A 20,589-nucleotide genomic window follows, 5' to 3' on the forward strand; every position below is an offset into this window, starting at 1 on the left:
GGACTCCAAAAATGACACTTTAATGGTTCAGAGCAGTTTATAGCTCAGATATCAGAAATAGCATAAAAAAAGTCACAATATTACAACAGTCAAAACTTGTTTTACTGAATTTATGATAAAAATAAACAATGAACCAAAGAAAAAGGTCAGTTTTCATTTCCACACTCCTCATAAATTAAACCTAAAACTAAACTTATTGATGATTTGTTTGTAAAACTTAACTTTTGCTGTCAAAGGTGTAAAGAAGAGATTTCAAAATAAGAGCAAAAGGCTTTTGTTTTTTTTGTTCTTTAACCCTCATTGAAACTGACTCCATCACCAAGTTTTGGGCCCAGACCCACACAATGAGAACCACTATTGCAGTAGAAATATTCAGTAAAGAAGATAAGAAAGACATTGATGATAAGACTGGTTCTCTACAGATACTCTGCACACTTGAGGTGGTTTTTAAAGTAATAAATGTGATGTCTATAATCTGTCTGCTCGGCGTCGGGTAAATCAAAGCTGTTTTCTTGTAGATCTTCGTCCTGAAGCTCAATGATCATCGATGAGGGATCGTCACAGCTGGCAACCATTAACGAGCCCAGACCGTCTATGAAGAACTCTATAAAATACAAATCATGATTATTAGCATTAACTATAGCAGGGGTTCTCAAGCTTGGGGTCACCAGCCTTTAAGAAACTAAGAATATTTTTTGGACAATTTGAGCCCATTTTTGCTTATTTTTACTCCAAACTCAACATATTTTAACCTATTTTCATCACTCTTTTCCCCATATTTTTGCTCCTTTTAATGTATTTTTGCTACATTTCTCCCATTTCTGACACTTCTACATCACATTTAATGCCTTTTCTGCACATTTTCCTCTTTCCAGACATGTTCAGCACTTATAAACCCTTTCCACCACTTTTACACCTAATGTCACATATGTTGACCCATTATTGTCACTTTTAACCTCTTTTCACCAGATTTCATGCTTATTTATTATTATTTTTTTGCCAATTTAATGACATTTACCATTTGTCATGCCCATTATTTGCCAGTTTAAACTAATTGTTCCTACTTTTTAAAATTTCATTACCCCAACCCCCCATTTCTTACACTTTTAAGCCAATATTGACACTTTGAACCCTTTTTATCAGTATTTCTGTCCATTTTGACAACTCTAATTTACAACTTTTAACAAAAAACACAAAAAATGACAGAAAAACACGCAAAATACACAAGGCACCAAAAAAGCAATCCAACAAAACCCAAATAAAAAACACTAAATGACCCACAAATACGCATAATGGCAATAAATGACTATAAAACACATACTGTAGAACATGCAAATAAGCAGAAAAAATACAGAAAAGACAACAAAAATTTACATAATGACACATAATTACTTACGAAATGACAACAAAAACACCCAAAATGACTCTAAAACAGATAAAACGACAACAAAAATACAGATTACTTTTACCATTTTTCTGCAACTGCACTAAACCATACTGTATTTTTGCTCCTTTAATGTATTTTTGCTATTTCTGACACTTCTCCATCACATTTTAATGCCTTTTCTGCACATTTTTTTCCACCTTAAAGACATGTTCAGCACTTATAAACCCTTTCCACCACTTTTCCACTTAATGTCACATATGTTGACCCATTATTGTTACTTTTAACATCTTTTCACCAGATTTCATGATTATTTTTGGTAATATAACAGCATTCACCATTAGTCATGCCTGTTATTTGCTAGGTTAATCTAATAATGTTAATAACTGTTCCAATATTGACACTTTGAACCTTTTTCACAGTTTTTGGTCACTTTGAACCCATTTCATTTGTGATTAAAACAAGGATTTCCATCTTTAAGATGACTATAATAATAATAATAAACGTTTCTGGATAACAGTGGATATTATTCAGATGAATAAATAAATGTGGTTATCACAGATTCATAGAACAATAGACCATCATTTTACTGACTTTATGGATGGACCCCAAAGATCTCTCCCCCGTGGACTGAAAAGGTTGAGAACCACTGAGCTAGAGAATGTGAGCCAATCAGGAGCCAGCGTTTCCCTTAACATCACTGCAGTAAAGTAAGAACTATAGACGTTTTACTCCACCTGGATTGGCCGTCTGATTGAGGTTGGGATCGAATCCCACGGCCATGACGGCGTCCGCCCGACCCAGGAAGAAGTTTGCGACCCCGCTGACCAGAGAGCATTGTGGGTAATGGGGAACTGTATTGAACTTGGAGTCAAACTTCATGTGCAGACACCCTCCGTCCACGTCGTCCCCCTCCTCATAGAGAAGAGTGAAGTAACACTTCTTCCCTCTGATCACACCCCCGAGCTGAGAGGAAAACATGGTATTACACCGGTGGTCCGTGGCCCAAAACTGGTCCAACTGGACCTCTAATAATGTTTTAATAAAAGCTGAGAGTAACTTCACAATAAAAACCATCACATCAATCATTCTGAGGCTGAATGATTTGTTTTTAAAATGTTAAATCTGTTGGTGACGTCAACATGTTGTTGTTCTCACCACGTCCAGCTCAGGGTTGGCCTCCATTATCTCCACAAACTTCTCGATCTTTGTGCTTTCACTGAACTGGAAGTTGTCATCCACCCACAGGAAGTACTTGGTGTTCACCTGAGTCACTGCCAACGACCTGCCAGCAAACCAGCCCTGAGGGAGAAGATCTTAGCACACTTTAGCACATATTAGCATATGTTTGCACACATTAGCACATTGTAGCATATGTTCGCACACATTAGCACATATTAGCATACATTAGCATATGTAGCACATGGTAGTACACGTTAGCACATGTTAGCATACTGTATATTAGCACACGGTAGCATACCTTAACACACGTTAGCATACGTTAGCACACGTTACCACATGTTAGCATATGTTAGCACAGGTTAGCACATATTAGCATACATTAGTATACCCTAGCATATGATAGCATACGTTAACACATGTTTGTATATATTAGCACACTGTAGCACATGTTAGCATTTCTTAGCGCACATAAGCATGCGTTAGCACACGTTTACACGTGGTAGCACACAGAAGCACACATTAGCACATGGTAGCCTACATTAGCACACGGAAGCATACGTTAACACACGTTAGCATATATTAGCACACGGTACCATACATTAATACACGTTAGCATATGTTAGCACATGGTAGCACACGGTAGCACACGTTAGCATGTGTTAGCATACATTAAGCACACGATAGCATACACTAACCCACGTCAACAGGCGTCAACAAGCGTTAGCACACGTTAGCACACATTAACACATGGTAGCACATGTTATCACACATTAGTACATATTAGCTTGCTGTAATGTTACTCATATTCTTCTTGAAAGTAAATACTTCTCACCGGATTATTATTATTATCATCTTCATCAGTATTATTATCATTATTATTCTTAATATTAATATTATTATTAATAATGTGTATTTAATTATTTTTAAACTTTTTAAACCAATGACCCTCTGATTACGGTACAAGCCCAATAAAATAAGACATTAAGTGAAACTTAAAGGGGACATATCATGGTTTTAAATCCTTCCTTTTTACATATAAATCATACAGTTGTGGTCTATATAAAGCGGAACTGCAATGCTTGGGTCTGAATTCCTCATTATTATAGCTCCACCCCTTTTCTGATGTGCTTCTGAGAGCAACTCGTTTTGGTGCGGTCTCTTTAAATGCAAATGAGACACTTCATACCCTGCCCCCTCTCGGTTCAACTCCACCCTGCTCGGCCATTTTTGTAGTTTGATAGAAGAGATACGGCTATGTAGCGGTGCAGAAATTTTTTATTCACACGTTATTTACAAAATGTCAACAACGTTAGACTTGTCCATCCAGCTTTACATGTTCCAGCCAGAGTCTGACCCAGTGGAGCGAGATGAAAATAAAGATGATGAACCTGCAGAACCCTAACAAGTGAGCTAACACAAGCACCGAGCTAAAGCTAGCGCTAAGCTAACGTCACAAAATGCATTTTAATACAGTCTTTTCAAAGACAAAAACGTCAAAATGAAATGACTAATGAAAACTTTAGACTTAAATTAAATCACGTAGGCCATATCATCAAGGATCTAAAACGAGCACACAGCGCTAACATATGAAGACGGTGCAACTGCTAATGCTAACAAAACAATGACAGGGACGTCTTATCATCACACTTTTTAGCGTTATTTACAGCTTACCGAAGTGCTCTGTTCATCGTCTCCAAAGATAGAAGGAATTGAACCCTCAATCAGACAAAGTCTTTCTGTAAATCCTTCTTTATACTGGTGGAGGTTGATGAAGCAGTCATCATTGAAGTGCTTCACACACACAAAAATGACCTTATCCACAGATGTGGTACATTTCTATAAAAATAAAACTCAACCAGACACTTTGAAAAGGTTCTGATGCTGGGAGACGGTGTAATGAAGCGTGTGGGTTACTACATCCAACAACCCAACATTTTGACTTATCCTCTCGTAACTTCTGCATCCTGGAGCTTGGACTACAAAATAAAAGTCAGAAATAAAAATGGCGGATTGCTCGAAGTGTTGGACCTGGAGTTGATGTCCTAATTTGGCAGTTCTGCTGCAAATACTGTGACGTTTTTGTTCAAAAAACGTAATAGAGAATAGAAAAATCAAAACAGATTGAAAAATATGACCAAAACAGAATATAAAGATATCTACGGAGCACCTGAAGAGATTAATTTGACCTTTTCTAAACACGCTAAATATACAACAAAATGCATTTAAGGGCTAAAAAAGTGGATTTAGCATGATATGTCCCCTTTAAACTAAATTAATACAATAAGAAAAAATAAAAGCCTTTTTACGTTTGTGAATTCAATTAAAAACATACAAATGTGACACATTTAATATGTTTTAAATAATTTATTAAATGAAATGTGAAAAATCTACCATTAATGAAACCTCATAATAACATGTTTAAAGGGGTTAAAAAGTCTAAATTAAATTAAGAATTGAATGATAACAGAAATGATTAGATTAATATTTATTAAATAAAAAATAACTGTAACATGTAAAATTAAATGAAATCAAATGAACGAAATAAAACAATCCTAAAACTGAGACGTGTTTCAGCCTCATGCGTCTCAAACTCACCTTCTTTGGAGGCATAAAGTATTGTTCGATATTTACTCCTTTGATTTCTTCTCTCTCCGTGTTCTCGTCGACAATGACGATGGGAATCTTTGGGTAGAACTTACGGATGCTGTCCACCAAGGTTCTCACGGGGGAATATTCCATCTTTATCTTTGTTGCTACTGTCACGTGAGAGTTGATGTCTGTCCGCAAAAAACAAGTGGAATAAAACAACATCAAAACACTGAGACATCCTTTTTTTTATTTCTTTTTTTAAATCTTTTTTTGTGAATGAAAAAAAGGAAAGAAAAGAAGGAAAAGAAATGGAAGAAAAAAAGGAAAAAAACTAAAACAAAAATTAATAATAAAAAATATATATACTGTAAAAAATAAATACTTCAAAATCAAGCAGAAATTAAACAGGTGGTCAGAGAGACAATGTCACACTTTTACACAGTTTTCGGCTGTAAAACCAGTGGCTAATCATGTGTAGCAACTTTAGCAAACAAACGGACGTCTTGTGTAAACTCTTGCGTGATTTAAGCGCATGGTTGGTAAACTTTTACACTAGAGAAAAACTCCATTCACCGTATTAAGCACCTTCAGAATAATGTCGGGAAGTTTATTAGCCTGTAATGAGTTTGATTTGGGAAAGACGATAAAACGAAAACCAAACGGAAATGGGAAAATTGACGCAGAACAGAAGTGAGTGAACTCTAAAACAAAATTTGGGAAACTTGAAAAACGTAAAATGGGAGAACAAGTTAATGCTTCCCCGGTATCTTTAGGAGGAAAATTATGAACTTTGGTGTAGCAGCTCATGTGGTGATCATGTTATCTGGTGACTACCTTTTCCCAGGTCCCTCAAGAAAGGCATCTCAGGCTGTTTGATGATGACAGGAAACACCGCCTCATGCGTCTCAAACTTAAAGCTCACTAGATAAGATAAACACACACACACACACACACACAGAGTAAAGAGGTGAGATAAACCTCAGAGCCGAGACGCGTGGGAATCTGCAGGCTAACGCTCACACACCCAGGTCTCCGTCGTTCACGTGGTACGCTTTACTCTCGTATTTCACCTGAGACAGAAGCTCATTGAGCTGCACGAGGCTACTGGACTTCATCATCAGATTGCTTTCTCCTGAACCTGAGAGAACACAGGTTTTATTATTAACTTACTCTGTTTGTGTTTTATGTTCACAGCAGGTCATCAGTTCACTCCTCTTCTAATTATAAAAGGCTTTAGTGACAAACAGAAGAGTCTGACCTGTGACTGTGACTCCTTCCTTTGAGTCTGTGAAGAAAAGACCTTTGGACGATTTCAGAGACACCTAAGACACACACACACACACACACATATACACACACACACTCAATCAGGCATTTTATTGAATTTGAAGAAAAGAAGGTTACATTGCTGTGGAAAAATGGAAATTTAGAGAAAAAAAAGTCACATTTGTGAGAGACGAAATGAAAATTTGGAATGAGCTGGGTGCACGAGCACACCGCCAAACAAATATTACTCCAATCAAAGTAATATGAAACACAACAAAGGTATTGTTGCATGAGAGGTCGTCCCACAGATTTCTGCAAAAAGGAAAGACTAAAAATGTAAAAAAGGAATAAAAAACGAAATGAACATTCGGAACCCGTGTCTCCGACGCAGGACACTTGTTTGGAGGGGAAGCCTGAGAGCGCAGGAGAAGTCTCAGAAATCCTCAAAGAAATCAGGAAACTTTGCTGAGCTTAAGAAAGAAGTTTCCGCCCTAAAACAGAACTTTGACCATTTAAAAATAAGAATGGACGAGGCTGAACAGAGGATTGTACACAGTCAGGATCAGGGCACGGAGTTAATCAAAGTGCTTTTTCATGTAATGTGCAAACAAAAACAACTTGAGGAGAAATGCAAAGATTTAATAAAGCCGTGCAAGATAAAAAAACTTAAGAATCTACTCTGTAGCAGAGAAATCGGAAGGTGAAAATATGGTGGAGTTTCTCCGGGAAAAGCTAAACATCCAAGAAGAGATTCACATTGAAAGGGTGCACCGTGCTGCTGGCGTCTCCTCCTCAAGACGCACCAACTATGCCAGATCCATAACTGTTCGGTTCTGAAGCTACATGGAGAAACAAAGAGTGGCTCAAAAAGACACTCGCATTAATGACCAAAAGATATATTTCAACGAGGACTTTGCAGCCGGAGTCTTTAAGGAGTGCGCACAGTACCGAAGTGCAAGGAAACAACTCTAGGAGCGCAGCGTCAAGTCCCGCATTCTGTTTTCCGCAAACCTGAAGTTGTTTCTGCAAGATGGGAAGACATTTGATTATCCCCAGGATAAGGCCGTTGAGGGGGTACAGAAGTTTGGAGTGTCGTTGGAACTACCAAAGACGGAGACGGATTGGGAGACCGCCATGCATGCAGCGGGCCAACACGCATGCAGCAGGCCAACACGCACGCAGCGGGCCAACACGCATGCAACAGGCCAACACGCATGCAGCGGGTCAACACGCACGCAGCAGGCCAACACGCACGCAGCGGGTCAACACGCACGAAGCAGGCCAACACGCACGCAGCGGGCCAACACGCACGCAGCAGGCCAACATGCTCCCGCTGGCAAAATAACGATCGGCGTTGGTTTTTTGGTCCAAATGACCTTGAAGAGAAATTATCAGAGCAAATAGTGTCTCTGGATGACATTACTCTGTCACCCAGCACCACAGTAAAAAATTTAGATGTTATCTTTGATACTAACTTATCCTTTAATTCTCATATTAAATAAATCACAAGGACAGCCTTCTTCTACCTCCGCAATATCTCTAAAATCAGGAATATCTTGGCCCAGAGTGATGCTGAAAAACTAATCCATGCATGTGTTACATTACATTACATTATTGTAACTCTCTACTGTCAGGATGTCCTAGTAACTCATTAAAAAGTCTCCAGTTAATTCAGAATGCTGCAGCTAGAAAACTAACAGGTAGTTAGTGGCTTCTCTTCATTGGCTTCCTGTAAAATCTAGAATAGAGTTTAAAATCCTCCTGTTCGCATACAAAGCAGGGGTGTCTTGATCCGACATCGATATCGGTTCGATATTAGCCTGAAAACAATTATCGGATTTAAATTTCTGGATTTTACGTTTCTTTTTTTTCTTTTTCCAATTCATTTTTTAATTTTTTTCAATTTAATTGTAGAATACTGTAGATATTATGTTGAAGGTTAAAATTAATGTAACCAATTTGTTAATAATAAATGGGTCAGTTTTTCTCATTCCTACTGTTGCTGACTATTGTTTTCTCTTTGAATAACATCACATGATCAAACCTTTTCTAACATTCCATGTGTCATTGTCTCACCTCATAACTGCTCTGATCCTCAGCCTGTAGACCTAAATCTGAACCAAACAACAACTCGACTCATCAGTGTGAAGGAATAAACGGGTATTTAGTGACATATATAATGACAGTGACGTACCTGGGATGACAGTCCGGGTCAAAGGTCGCACTACGTAACCCTGAATGGGAAACTGCAGAGGAGAGTTTGGTAGAGCGTGCAGCGGCGTGGACAGAAGAGACGCTGTTCTATGGTCAGAAATGATCACTTAGTTTATATTATTTTCAAAATAAACATCAATGAAACGTTTCCTACACGTTTAAACAGCCTTATTAAAACTTTTAAATAATATTTCAATAATATTTCCCACATTTAAACTCCGGCATCTACTGCCACACTGTGGTATAAAGATGTAATTACACTGCAGATAATCAACAGTAAAAACTGTAAAATATCTTTAAAAAAGCTGCAGTTTGATATATTTCTCATAATGTCATATCAAATATCAAACTCAGCCATTTTTAATACAACCTGCCCCCAGAAAAAAACAAATACATCCAAAAGTTACCGTAATACTACCACCTACTGCTCAAAAGAGGAATTACTGTCATTCTGTAACCAGCAAGTCCCTTTCAAAATAAAAGCATAGACCTTTCACTAACTAATTGCCACATGTGTTTTCCAAAATCAGTAAATAAAGGTCTGCGACACAATTCTGGGCCTCGACCCACCACACCACCACCCTGTGGTATAAAGGTGTAATTCCACACATATTAACCTAGGTCTAGATATTAAATATAGGTGTGATAGTTGTCCTTCCATGGTCGGTGTGTGTCTCTAACCTGATCTTGTAGGTCTTGAACTCCTGAGCTCTCAGTTTGCTCAGATCTTCCAGCTCTTTGTCAGGAATCAGATGTTTGAACATCGTGGCTCCATCAGAGCAGCTACAGGCACCATCTGGAGGAGGCTGAGTGTAGAGCAGCTCTCTGGAACCAGGAACCAGGAGAGGGAAACACATGGAAACACACCATTAGCCCCTCCCTCATCCTCTTTCTACTGATGTTTGTGTGTTTAACACGATTGTCACATGATCCACACATCAGTGATGGTAAACTGAACATACCGTCTATCTATGACAGTGGTTCCCAAACTTTTTGTGCCCATGGTACACCAAAGGACAAGTAAAAATCTGAAGGCACACCTATTGTGCAAAATAGCCTTTATAACATGTGTTATCACTCATCATGTACAATATCTGTAAATGTGAAAAATTATTTACTAATGCCAAATAAAATGTGTCAAAGACAACTATATTACTCATGAAATATTTATTAACATACATTTTATATATATAATAAAAAAATAGGCATAGAGTTTGCCTCTGTATTATGAAATTAGTGCATACTAAGTAGTAAAAACCACTGATCTAAGATCTATCTATCTAGTATCTATCTGTCTAGTATATATCTACTATCTATCTATTGTGTATTTATCTATCTATCATGTTTCCATCTATCTTGTATCTATCTGTCTAGTATCAATCTACCTATCTATATCTATCCGTCAACTATCTAGTATCAATCTATCTATCTTGTATCTATCTATCGATCTACTATCTATCTATCTGTCTTGTATCTATCTCTCTATCTATCTAGTATCTATCTATCGATCTACTATCTATCTATCTAGTATCTATCTGTCTTGTATCTATCTCTCTATCTAGCTTGTATCAATCTATCTACTATCTATCTAGTATATATCTATCTACTATCTATTGTGTATCTTTCTATTTAGTAACTATCTATCTATTTTGTATCAATCTAGTATTTATCGTGTATCTTTCTATCTAGTATCTATCTGTCTTGTATCTACTATCTATCTATCCCATATCTATTTATCCATCCATCCATGTTGACGAAAGTGTTTTTCAAAATAAAAGCACCAGCTGAGGAGCCTATACATGTAATTATGTGTTGGTGTATGTGATGAGTTCAGAGCATCGCTGTGTTTTTACCTTTTCTTTTCTTGTTTTTTGGGGTAAAATTTTTTTTCCAGGAGTGTTTTGGGGTTTTCGATGAATTCCAAGTAGCAGAGAACGATGAGGAGGACAACACACAACAAGGACAGGACTTTGACTTTAGAGCGAAAACACAGCATCATCTGAGGACACACACAGTCATACACATATGACTGGAATTTAGGGTAAAAGTAATACAGGATAGAAGTGCAAATTATAGCGACTACACAGCAGTGGTCGGGGCCAGGTAATTTTATGCAAAATTCTAAGTAGCAAAGGTGTGTCATTCCAACAAATGTTGATGACATCCATCCATCCATCTTCATACCCGCTTATTCCCGTTTTAACAGGGTCGCGGGGGTCTGCCGGCTCTCATAGGGCGCTGGGCGGGGGTACCATCACAGGGCAACAAAGACACAGACAACCATTCACTCTCTCATTCACTCCTATGGGCAATTTAGAGACTCCAATCAGTCCAAATCAGTCATGTTTTTGGATTGTGGGAGGAAGCCGGAGTACCCGGAGGAAACCCACGCAGCACGGGGGGAACACGCAAACTCCACACAGAAACGACCCATGTCCACCCCAGGGCTTGAACCCAGGACCTTCTTGCTGTGAGGCGGACGTGCTAACCACTAAGCCACACATCCCATGCACTTCTGATTTTTTTTTTTTTTTATATACTAAATGTTCCGTAATTATTCAACAGTCACACTGTAAATTATTAATTTGATCTGATGAAACCTTTTTGAGATATGGACAATTTTCAGCTTCCAATATCTCAGGAATTACAGCACAAAGGAAACTGAAATTTGTATAGTAATACAGCTCCACCCACTCTCTCAGAATATACAAAAAGATCTGCTATTATAGTGAAAAACTAATAAACAACAAACGATTATAAGGCACAGAGTAAAGCTACAATGGCCTCATGTAAAGGATTTTCAATATTCACAAGTGGTGAAATATTCCACAGTTTGGGTTCAAAATGAAAATGAAGAAGTTATGTACAGAAAAAAAATTTACATCCCAAGAAAGAGTAACATTTATACTATAAATGAAAACAGATCAGATTTTTTCATACATTCCCACATGCAGTTATGGGCCTATGAAAGTAGTAAAAAAAAGTATTTTTTCTTATTTCCAGAGTGTGTGAGCCTAGAACAATACATATCTGTGACTAATCATTAGTGATGTGAACAGTCTATGTTCATAGCTCTAAGCTGATCACATTACAGGGAGCTGAGACATATGCTAAGTAGTTTACTGAAGACCCAAACATGTTCCAGACCCAAACACACACTGACTTTGTGACTGTTTAGAGGAGCTGACATGTCCACCAGATAGGATGTATAGCAGATCTGTTTATATATTCTGAGAGAGTAGGTGGAGCTATATTACTAGACCATATTTACATTTCCTATGTGCTGGAGTTACAGAGATATTGGAAGATGAACACAGAAAAAAAATAAGGACACACCCCCCCTCACTAAATTGTCCATATCTCAAAAACGTTTTAATTTTTTTCCCTCCTTGCTCTCAGAGGAGACAGACGCTTTTTCCTTTCGCTCCCTCCTATTTTTCCTGCTTGCTGCTCTTTGTCTGGTTTTTGTCTTGTCTTGTCATAATCTAACATGAGCCTCTCTCTGCATCCCGATCCTAAATATAAATCATTGAATTGATCAGCTGGTCAAATTTTCTCAACAATGAGGTCGGGTAAGGGAGAGCCCGTATGTCCTGAAGAAGTGGAAGACGTCCACCGGATTGGAATTATGATAATAGGGCTGATGCTGATTGGCACTAGCATTTTTTTGATTTATCGCAAAGATTGGATTACGTTGGCAGCATTATTGGAAAGCCGCTAGTCATCAACGAAAGGGGCCGAATTCTCGGAACTCTCAGATGGAATCCACTGTGATGAACTTTTAAGGAAGAGTGGAGAGATTGTGTCAAGGGAAACGGCCACATTACTGGATATGAATGACCAGGAACAATAGGGCTGGTAATCAATGGTGTGACTAGCCCTCCTAAAAACATCTTATCTTTATTCGGCCCCCTGAGATGAACAGCCTGTTGTCAAGGTCTGTTTTTTTCTCCACACTCTTCCATGGACGGTATGTTGATTCGACACTGTGACCTTTCCCATAAACACCTGGGATCTTTGTTTCAGCTAATGAACTCTTGAGGTCATCTCATCCGTGTTGTTGTATTGAACTGAATATTGTTTGTTGGTTTTTGTTGCAATGTTTGCTGAGGAGTTTTTTCATGATCCCAAACTCCGCCCCTCTGTACAAGGGCCTAGTTTAGTTTTGTCTTTTTTTTTTTACCTCGTCTTTCTAATCTAAGAAACGCGCTGCCCTGCTGCTCCACAGTTCTCCCGTTCCTGTCCTCTATATGTGATTGTTTTTCATGTTTCTTGGTCGGGACGTAACTGACACTGAATTTCCCCTCGGGGATTAATAATGTATAATCAATCTCAATCAATTAATACATCATGAGAAGGTTGAGTATGACTAGTGTGCCCAACGTGCATACAGTACTTAAAAAATGCCTCCATATAGTATACATCTAGGTATTTCTCACGTACTCAATGTTATCATACTACATACTAATTTGGATGTCACACTTAGTATGGGGCGCACGGTGGCTAAGTGGTTAGCACGTCCGCCTCACAGCAAGAAGGTCCTGGGTTCAAGCCCTGGGGTGGACACTTGGGTCCTTTCTGTGTGGAGTTTGCATGTTCTCCCCGTGCTGCGTGGGTTTCCTCCGGGTACTCCGGCTTCCTCCCACAATTCAAAAACATGACTGTAAGGTTGATTGGAGTCTCTAAATTGCCCATAGGAGTGAATGAGAGAGTGAATGGTTGTCTGTGTCTCTGTGGCCCTGTGATGGACTGGCGCCCTGTCCAGGGTGTACCCCCGCCAAGCGCCCTATGAGAGCCGGAGATTGGCACCGGCAGACCCCCGTGACCCTGTTAAACGGGAATAAGCGGGTAAGAAAATGGATGGATGGACACTTAGTATGAGTAGTACCTTAGGATGAGTATTAAGTTAGTATGATGAGTACGTGAGGATGAGTAGTACATTAGTATGATTAGTATGTGAGGATGAGTAGTATGCTAGGGCGAGTAGTACAATAGTATGAGTAGTACGTTAGTATGAGTAGTATGCTAGGGCGAGTAGTACAATAGTATGAGTAGTACGTAATTATGAGTAGTATGCAGTGTTGTGCTAGTTACTGAAGAAAAGTAACTAGTTACCATTACTAGTTACTTCATTACCAAAGTAACTCAGTTACTGTTTTGACTACTTACACCAAAAAGTAATGCGTTACTGTAAAAAGTAACTTTTGAGTTACTTAGAATTAAAGAATGTATTATTTATTTTGGGTCATTTGTGTCCAAACAGCTTCATATTAGTGATGTAATAATAAAATAATCCACTGTTGATCAACTGCTATAAAACAACCATAAATGATATGCATATAAAGCACAAAACAGCTGTTCCAAAATTAAAACTAATTTTTCAGCCTTAGCACAGTAATGTAAAGTAAGCTGTGCATATTCCAGGTGCACATTCTGCTGCTGAAAATGCTTATGAAAATAAATGTGGAAAAAGAAATTCACAGCATTTTTCTCAGCTACACAAAGCTAAACATATCAGGCTAATGAGCTGCTGTTAGCAGTGACTCAGCAGCAGCGACAGGCAACAACATACCGTGCAATAGTTTGGCTGACCTGTCCCTGGATCACAGTCACAGTCTGTTAAAATCCAGTCGCAGCGTTAGCTTAGCTTCACTGATGCATCTTTTGGAGACAAAAATAATGTGCGTATATTCACTCTGAGAAGCTCGTCCTGCTCTTGCATTGACTCGCCATGATTGGCGAGTCAATGCAGTGAGTTGTACGTTAGTATGAGTAGTACGTTAATATGAGTAGTACGTTAATGAGTAGTACGTTAATGAGTAGTACGTTAATATGAGTAGTACGTTAATATGAGTAGTACGTTAATGAGTAGTACGTTAATGAGTAGTACGTTAATATGAGTAGTACGTTAATATGAGTAGTACGTTAATATGAGTAGTACGTTAGTATGAGTAGTACGTTAATGAGTAGTACGTTAATATGAGTAGTACGTTAATATGAGTAGTACGTTAATATGAGTAGTACGTTAATGAGTAGTACGTTAATATGAGTAGTACGTTAATATGAGTAGTACGTTAATATGAGTAGTACGTTAATGAGTAGTACGTTAATGAGTAGTACGTTAATATGAGTAGTACGTTAATGAGTAGTATGTTAATGAGTAGTACGTTAATGAGTAGTACGTTAATATGAGTAGTACGTTAATATGAGTAGTACGTTAGTATGAGTAGTACGTTAATATTTACAACACAGCCAAGGAATGTATTTTCCTTTGATTATACTGAATATTTTAAGTATTGCCATGATCGAAACAAATAAATGTGCTAAGTTTTTTTTATTCAGACAACTTTTAGTTGGGAAATGTACTTTGATCTCCTAACATGTTTAGACTGTCAACTGTCAGTCTTCCTCAGAGGTGTCCGCTGATAGCTATGATGTGTCCTTCCGGGTAGTAATTCCAGCAAGTAAATATGTTTAAGTTTAATTTAGCCAGACAACTTTTTTTCAGGAATTTAGTAAGTACATTTCCACAAAGCAATCAGCAGACGCCTCTGAAGAAGACCAACAGTTGACTGTTGAAACATGTCAGGATATAAAAGTAAGTTTCCTTAAAAATATGGTCTGAATAAACAAAACCTGAACATATTATTCAAAAAGAAGAGAAAATGGACTTGCTAAATAAATAAATGAATGAATTGGCAATAGTCAGAAATACATTAATAATCCCTAAAGATTTTTTTTCCTACATTATAGGTTCAAATGTACAAAAGTTTCTTCAGTGTTGGGGCTACAGTTTTATAAATATGTAGAACATTTGGTTGATTTGTTGTGAATTTTCACAAATCAACCAAAACAATGTGGGATGGAAATGGATCTTGAGCAACATTTTATGTTTGTATAATATATTAAACATAATATAATATTTTGTATAATATGCACTTATTTCAAACTTATTTTCACTATTAAACCTCATAGAGAGGTTAATCATGATGAGGGGTGAGTATTGGCAATGTTGCAATACGATACGTATCACGATACTTGGGTCATGATACACACGTCCACGAAAATGTGAAATATACAATAAGAAAATAAGAAAAAATCAATTTAAAAAAATAATTAAAATCTATTTAAAATTGGCACCCACAATTTTTCTTCACACCCCTAATCATGAGTTACTAAATGTACTTCAAACACCTCAAATACATAAAAATACATCAAACTCACCTTAAGAAATGAAAAGCTCCCTGTGCTCCTGTTAACGCAGTAAATCAGTAGTAATCTGTGTGTGTGTGTGTGTGTGTGTGTGTGAGTTGTGGAACCTGTCAGATCACATTAGCTTTTTACTTTGAGGAAATGAAACATGTTCTAAACATGTGTTGAAATCAACACTAATACACGTCCAAGATCAGCCTCACCCTGGGCATTTAAAACAGCCTTTCAAAATAAAAGCACAACATTCAGGGATGTAAACAAGACCAATGTTTATTCCAGTATTAGTAACATTTTATAGAAAGATCGAGGATCACTTAATCAATCAGCCTCACCCCCCCCTCCCCCTCCCCCTCGGCAGCTGTAATGATGAGTATTTTACTCTTGGTCGTTTATTGTTTCAGATGAATCTTGAAAAATGTGTATTTCACTCTGAATTGATCAGCAGATACTTCTATAGGAAGTGCTGTAAATAAGTACAGCACTCTTGGGAGAATGTTCATCTTGATTATTTGAATTCTGCTGCCAAGGTCAAGGGGAAGTAGGCTCCACCCATCCATCATAGATTTTTTTTCACCAATTGGTTTATAATTAGCGTTATAAAGCTGTGAAATTGTTTTTGTTAATTGAACACCCAAATATTTAATAATGTTTGAGGCCATCGGATCTGGTATTTATCTATTGATTGTTTTGTAGGACTAAAATGAAATGTAAGGACGTATCCAGAGTATTTCCCGTACCTTTCCAGGGTGGTCATGAGTGGTGGGATGCCTGATTTGGGTTTTTAATTGTCACGAGAATGTCGTCCGCATACAGAAGTATTTTATTTTCTATCCCATCTATGGTTATGCTCTCCAAAGAGGTCTCCTCTCTAATGTTAGGGGGCTTAGGGGACGGCCTTGTCCACATCCTCTTTGTAGTTTGATTTGTTTTGAAAGGCTGACGTTAACTTTTATTTTTGCCGTTGGGAAGTAGAGCGTTCCTATACATTGTATAAACATGTCACTGAAGCCAAATCTTTCCATAACTTGACAGAATCAAATGCTTTTTCAGCATCAAGGTTGAGAATTACTGCACTGGATGCTTTTTTTGAGATTTGATCAACAATATGTTGGGTTCTTCTTATGTTATCATGTGTTTGTCTATTACTTATAAAACTCGTCTGGTCTTCATCAATTAGGGCAGGCATTATTATGCTTAATCTCTTTGCCAGTATTACAGTTTAAAATCAACATTTAATACACTTATTGGTCGATACCTTTTACAGTCCATTTGATCTTTTCCTTCCTTTGGTATCACTGAAATGAAAGCCTCACTCCATGATGGCGGAAGATTTTTGAAATTTTTGAATTGTGAATTTATCTGCTTTGTCTGGTTGCGTGTATAATGCAGTAAAGTATTTTTCAAACGCATTTTGGATTTCCTCCAGTTTGGTAGTTGTCTTCTTTGTTACTGGGTCTTTTATTTTATAGATGCAATAAGCTTGGCTGCTTTAGGTCCTGCTTCGTAATATCGCTGTTTCAGAAATCTGAGTTTCCTCGCTAAGAACTTTGTCTATCCTTTTTAGTTTTGCACACTTTGCAATAATTCTTCCTCTAAGATATGCCTTTGCAGCGTCTCATTGAATTACAGAATTAACTGTTCCATTGTTGTTAAATTCTCAGTATTTTTTTTTTAGTTCCTCTTCAATTTCAGTTTTAAATGCATTGTTGTTCAACAGTCCTACATTTAGCCTCCATTGAGTATTTTTGCATCTTCTAGTTAGGTAAAATTTTGTAGTTAATCCAGAATGGTCAGAGATGTCCCTCTGACCATTTGTGCACTTCTTCATTTTATGGAGATTTCTGCTGAATGCAAAAAAATAATCAATTCTGGAGTGAATGTTGTAAAAGTAAGTTCCTGGTCATGTTTGTGCATTTGTCTCCAGACGTTGATCAGTCCCAATTCTTACAGGATTTTATTAATTTGCTTTTCTGCCGTGCGTTAATAAGTATGTTAAAAACTCCTGCACATATACAGGTACGGTGTGTTTCTGCAGCAATAAGACTAAATATCTCTTTGAAAAAAACAGTTACTACCAGGGGTGCACATATATTATAGGGGAACCTATTCTTGCTCTAGTTTTCCCTTTACAAAGAAAAATTGGCCCTTTTTATCTTTGTGCTCAGAAATACGTTTAAAACAAACACAATTAGGCTGAATGGCTACTCCTCTTTTTCCCTGTTCTATGAGAGGAGAAAAAAGTGTTCTTCGTTAGACAAATGGGTTTCTTGCCAGAATGAAATGTGGGTTCCTTCTCGTTTTAGCTTTGAAATTATTTTTGCTTCTTTTAATAGGATTATTTATGTCATTCACATTCAGCGACTGTATGCTAGAACATTGCATGTACGTACGTTTGCTACTGTAAACATGTCCCTCTGTGCCAGTACAAAAACATTAAACAAGAACAAAAATGAACATATACAGAACTTTTCTCAACCATTGTAGCTCAGATATTTTTATACTGCATTTGATCATTATTAATAACTTGATTTGTATTTTACAAAGTGAAAGTAGTTGTTTAAGAGTATGTTGTTTTAATTTGTAAAATAATAATAAAAATATTATATATATATATATTTTTTAATTGGTAATTTATTTATTTATTTAAATTGATTGCTAGACATTTCAGGTGACCCCAAGGTTGAAAAACACTGCTTTAGTTCATGTGCCTTTTTTCAAGAAGTTTACTTTGATCTCCTGACATGTTTCGACTGTCAACTGCCTCAGAGGCGTCCGCTGATCACTTTGAGGTGTCCTCGTGGGACTCTTTTCTCCAGAGACCATTGAGCGACAGACAGGGGGCGTGGCCAGCCTGACAGAACTTAGAAGTTAAGTTAGGATAAGCTAAATTAAGTTAGGTTAAGTTATGTCAGGATAAGCTTCATTAGGTTAAGTTAGGAGAAGGATGTCAGAGTAAGTCAGGATAGGTTTGTTCAGTTACACCCTCAGTTAATTATTACCTACTGTAAGACACAATGGAGGGTTGGTCTGGATGTACGCACACACACATACACGCACATTGACGTTAAAATGATTTAATAAGCCTTTTCACACTCTCGCTCTGGTTCAGTTCTTCCACATTAGGTCAAAGGTCAGACGGTGTAGGAAGTGAGTCTGACAGACATTTACATTATTTTACCAGTTTGAGCGTTGATTCCCTGAAAGACTTTTTGTGTAAACGTGGTATCGGTCTCCAAGGCATAAAGACTGAGTTAGCTGCTAAAGCTAATGCTTCTAAAGCTAATGCTGCACACGAGCTGAAATTTCTGTTTTTTCCTGACTTTTTAAATTGTTTCAACTGATGACGTTACTCCAGTTCACTTATGGAACTGTCCATCTTGTGACGTTCCTTCAAATCTGTAAATTGAATTCAAATAATAGCTTAAAAATAATCATGGACCTGGTTAGTGAATGGTGGACCTCGTAAATTTACCTTTTCAAAGTGAGAATTCATACTGTCCTTTTCACACTCCCATCATTAATAATAATAATAATAATACATTTTATTCATAAGCACTTTTCAAAAAACTCAGATACTGTACAGTTGTTAAAACAACTACACAAATAAAAAAAAAAGAAACCCAACAACAATAAAGTAAATACAGAAAATACATAACAATAGAAAAGTTAACAGCTTGTAGAAGGAGTGTGAAAGCAGAGGAGGTCTGTCGCTTTAATACTGCTTATCTCATTGGTGTTACTAAAGTGCTCGGATACGTGCATCATTCCCGGGTAGAGTCCAAATCCGCCAATTGGAGATCCAGGTAGTCTGTGTTTTCATTCACCAGGGGTCACCTGTGTGGAAGCTGTGTGGACACCTCCTCGAGTCCAAATATGTATAATATTAAACTTTTGAACACTATTAAAACACTGACAATCTCTGGAAAAACATTACAAACGCTGTTAGGTTAAAAATATCAACAGAGTGAATGCGCTTGTTTACGTTTATATCCCTCTCAACCTTGGACCCCCCCAGGTCACGCATACGCAGTTCCAGAGTGTGAAAAAGCTTATTGGGCACACGGTGGCTTAATGGTTAACTCGTACAGTGAGGAATCCTGTCCGAACGGTTTGTCTGACGTTTGTTTCTTTTCCCTAAGTCATAATTATCATTCCTGACTACATTCCTCATCCTTTCTCACACAGAGCAGCTCAGCAGGTTCACCTGAAACACAAACACAATCAAACTAAAGCCAGCCAATCACAATTAATCAATAGAAACAATGGATCCTGAGTTTCTACCCTAAACCACATATTGAAGATACCTGTGTTAAAATGTTTTAACAGGGTTAAACACAAAGACACAAAAGGTTTATAAGTGCTGAAAATGTCTTGAAAGTGGGAAACGTGCAGAAAAGTCATTTAAATGTGATGGAGAAGTGTCAGAAATGGGATTAATGTAGCAAAATGCATTAAAAACATTTCTCTTCCGCTACTTGATGGAGGTATAGTCGCATTCCTCTTCACTCCCACTTTCCCTCCCTATCTCTCCCTGCTGTTATGTCTGCTGTCTCTGTCTTGTGGATCTAACAGGAGCCTCTCTCTGCATTTATCCAAAAACCAAAATTATGGAATTAGATCAGCTGGTCTTTCTACTCTATTGGAATTTCTTAACAAGGAGGCGGTTAGTCCTGAGGATGTGGAAGACGTCCCCCAGACCAGACCAAATTATGATAACAGGACTTATGCTGATAAGAACTGGT

At 37.6% G+C, this 20,589-nt stretch overlaps 1 protein-coding gene across 2 annotated transcripts; it reads right to left on the reverse strand.

Moving 5' to 3' along the window:
- Nucleotides 1-4: 4 nt before the first annotated feature.
- On the reverse strand, nucleotides 5-16,009 carry LOC114475071 (beta-1,4 N-acetylgalactosaminyltransferase 1-like). Of its 2 annotated transcripts, XM_028465776.1 has the most exons (13): nucleotides 15,860-15,998; nucleotides 14,208-14,296; nucleotides 10,489-10,634; nucleotides 9,317-9,460; nucleotides 8,616-8,722; nucleotides 8,498-8,535; nucleotides 6,414-6,477; nucleotides 6,180-6,293; nucleotides 5,990-6,076; nucleotides 5,162-5,343; nucleotides 2,543-2,686; nucleotides 2,122-2,350; nucleotides 5-604 (listed from the first exon to the last, which is right to left on the reverse strand). In XM_028465776.1, exons 3-13 carry the CDS (start codon nucleotides 10,632-10,634, stop codon nucleotides 417-419), a joined length of 1,443 nt encoding a protein of 480 aa, XP_028321577.1. In that variant the 5' UTR covers nucleotides 14,208-14,296; nucleotides 15,860-15,998; the 3' UTR covers nucleotides 5-416. The 2 variants fall into 2 exon arrangements, with proteins under 2 accessions (XP_028321577.1, XP_028321576.1); XM_028465775.1 differs by lacking the exon at nucleotides 14,208-14,296 and having other exon boundaries at nucleotides 15,860-16,009.
- Between the last annotated feature and the right edge of the window lie 4,580 nt (nucleotides 16,010-20,589).

This window comes from Gouania willdenowi, chromosome 13 (assembly GCF_900634775.1).
Source record: "Gouania willdenowi chromosome 13, fGouWil2.1, whole genome shotgun sequence".
Taxonomy (NCBI): Eukaryota; Metazoa; Chordata; class Actinopteri; order Blenniiformes; family Gobiesocidae; genus Gouania; species Gouania willdenowi.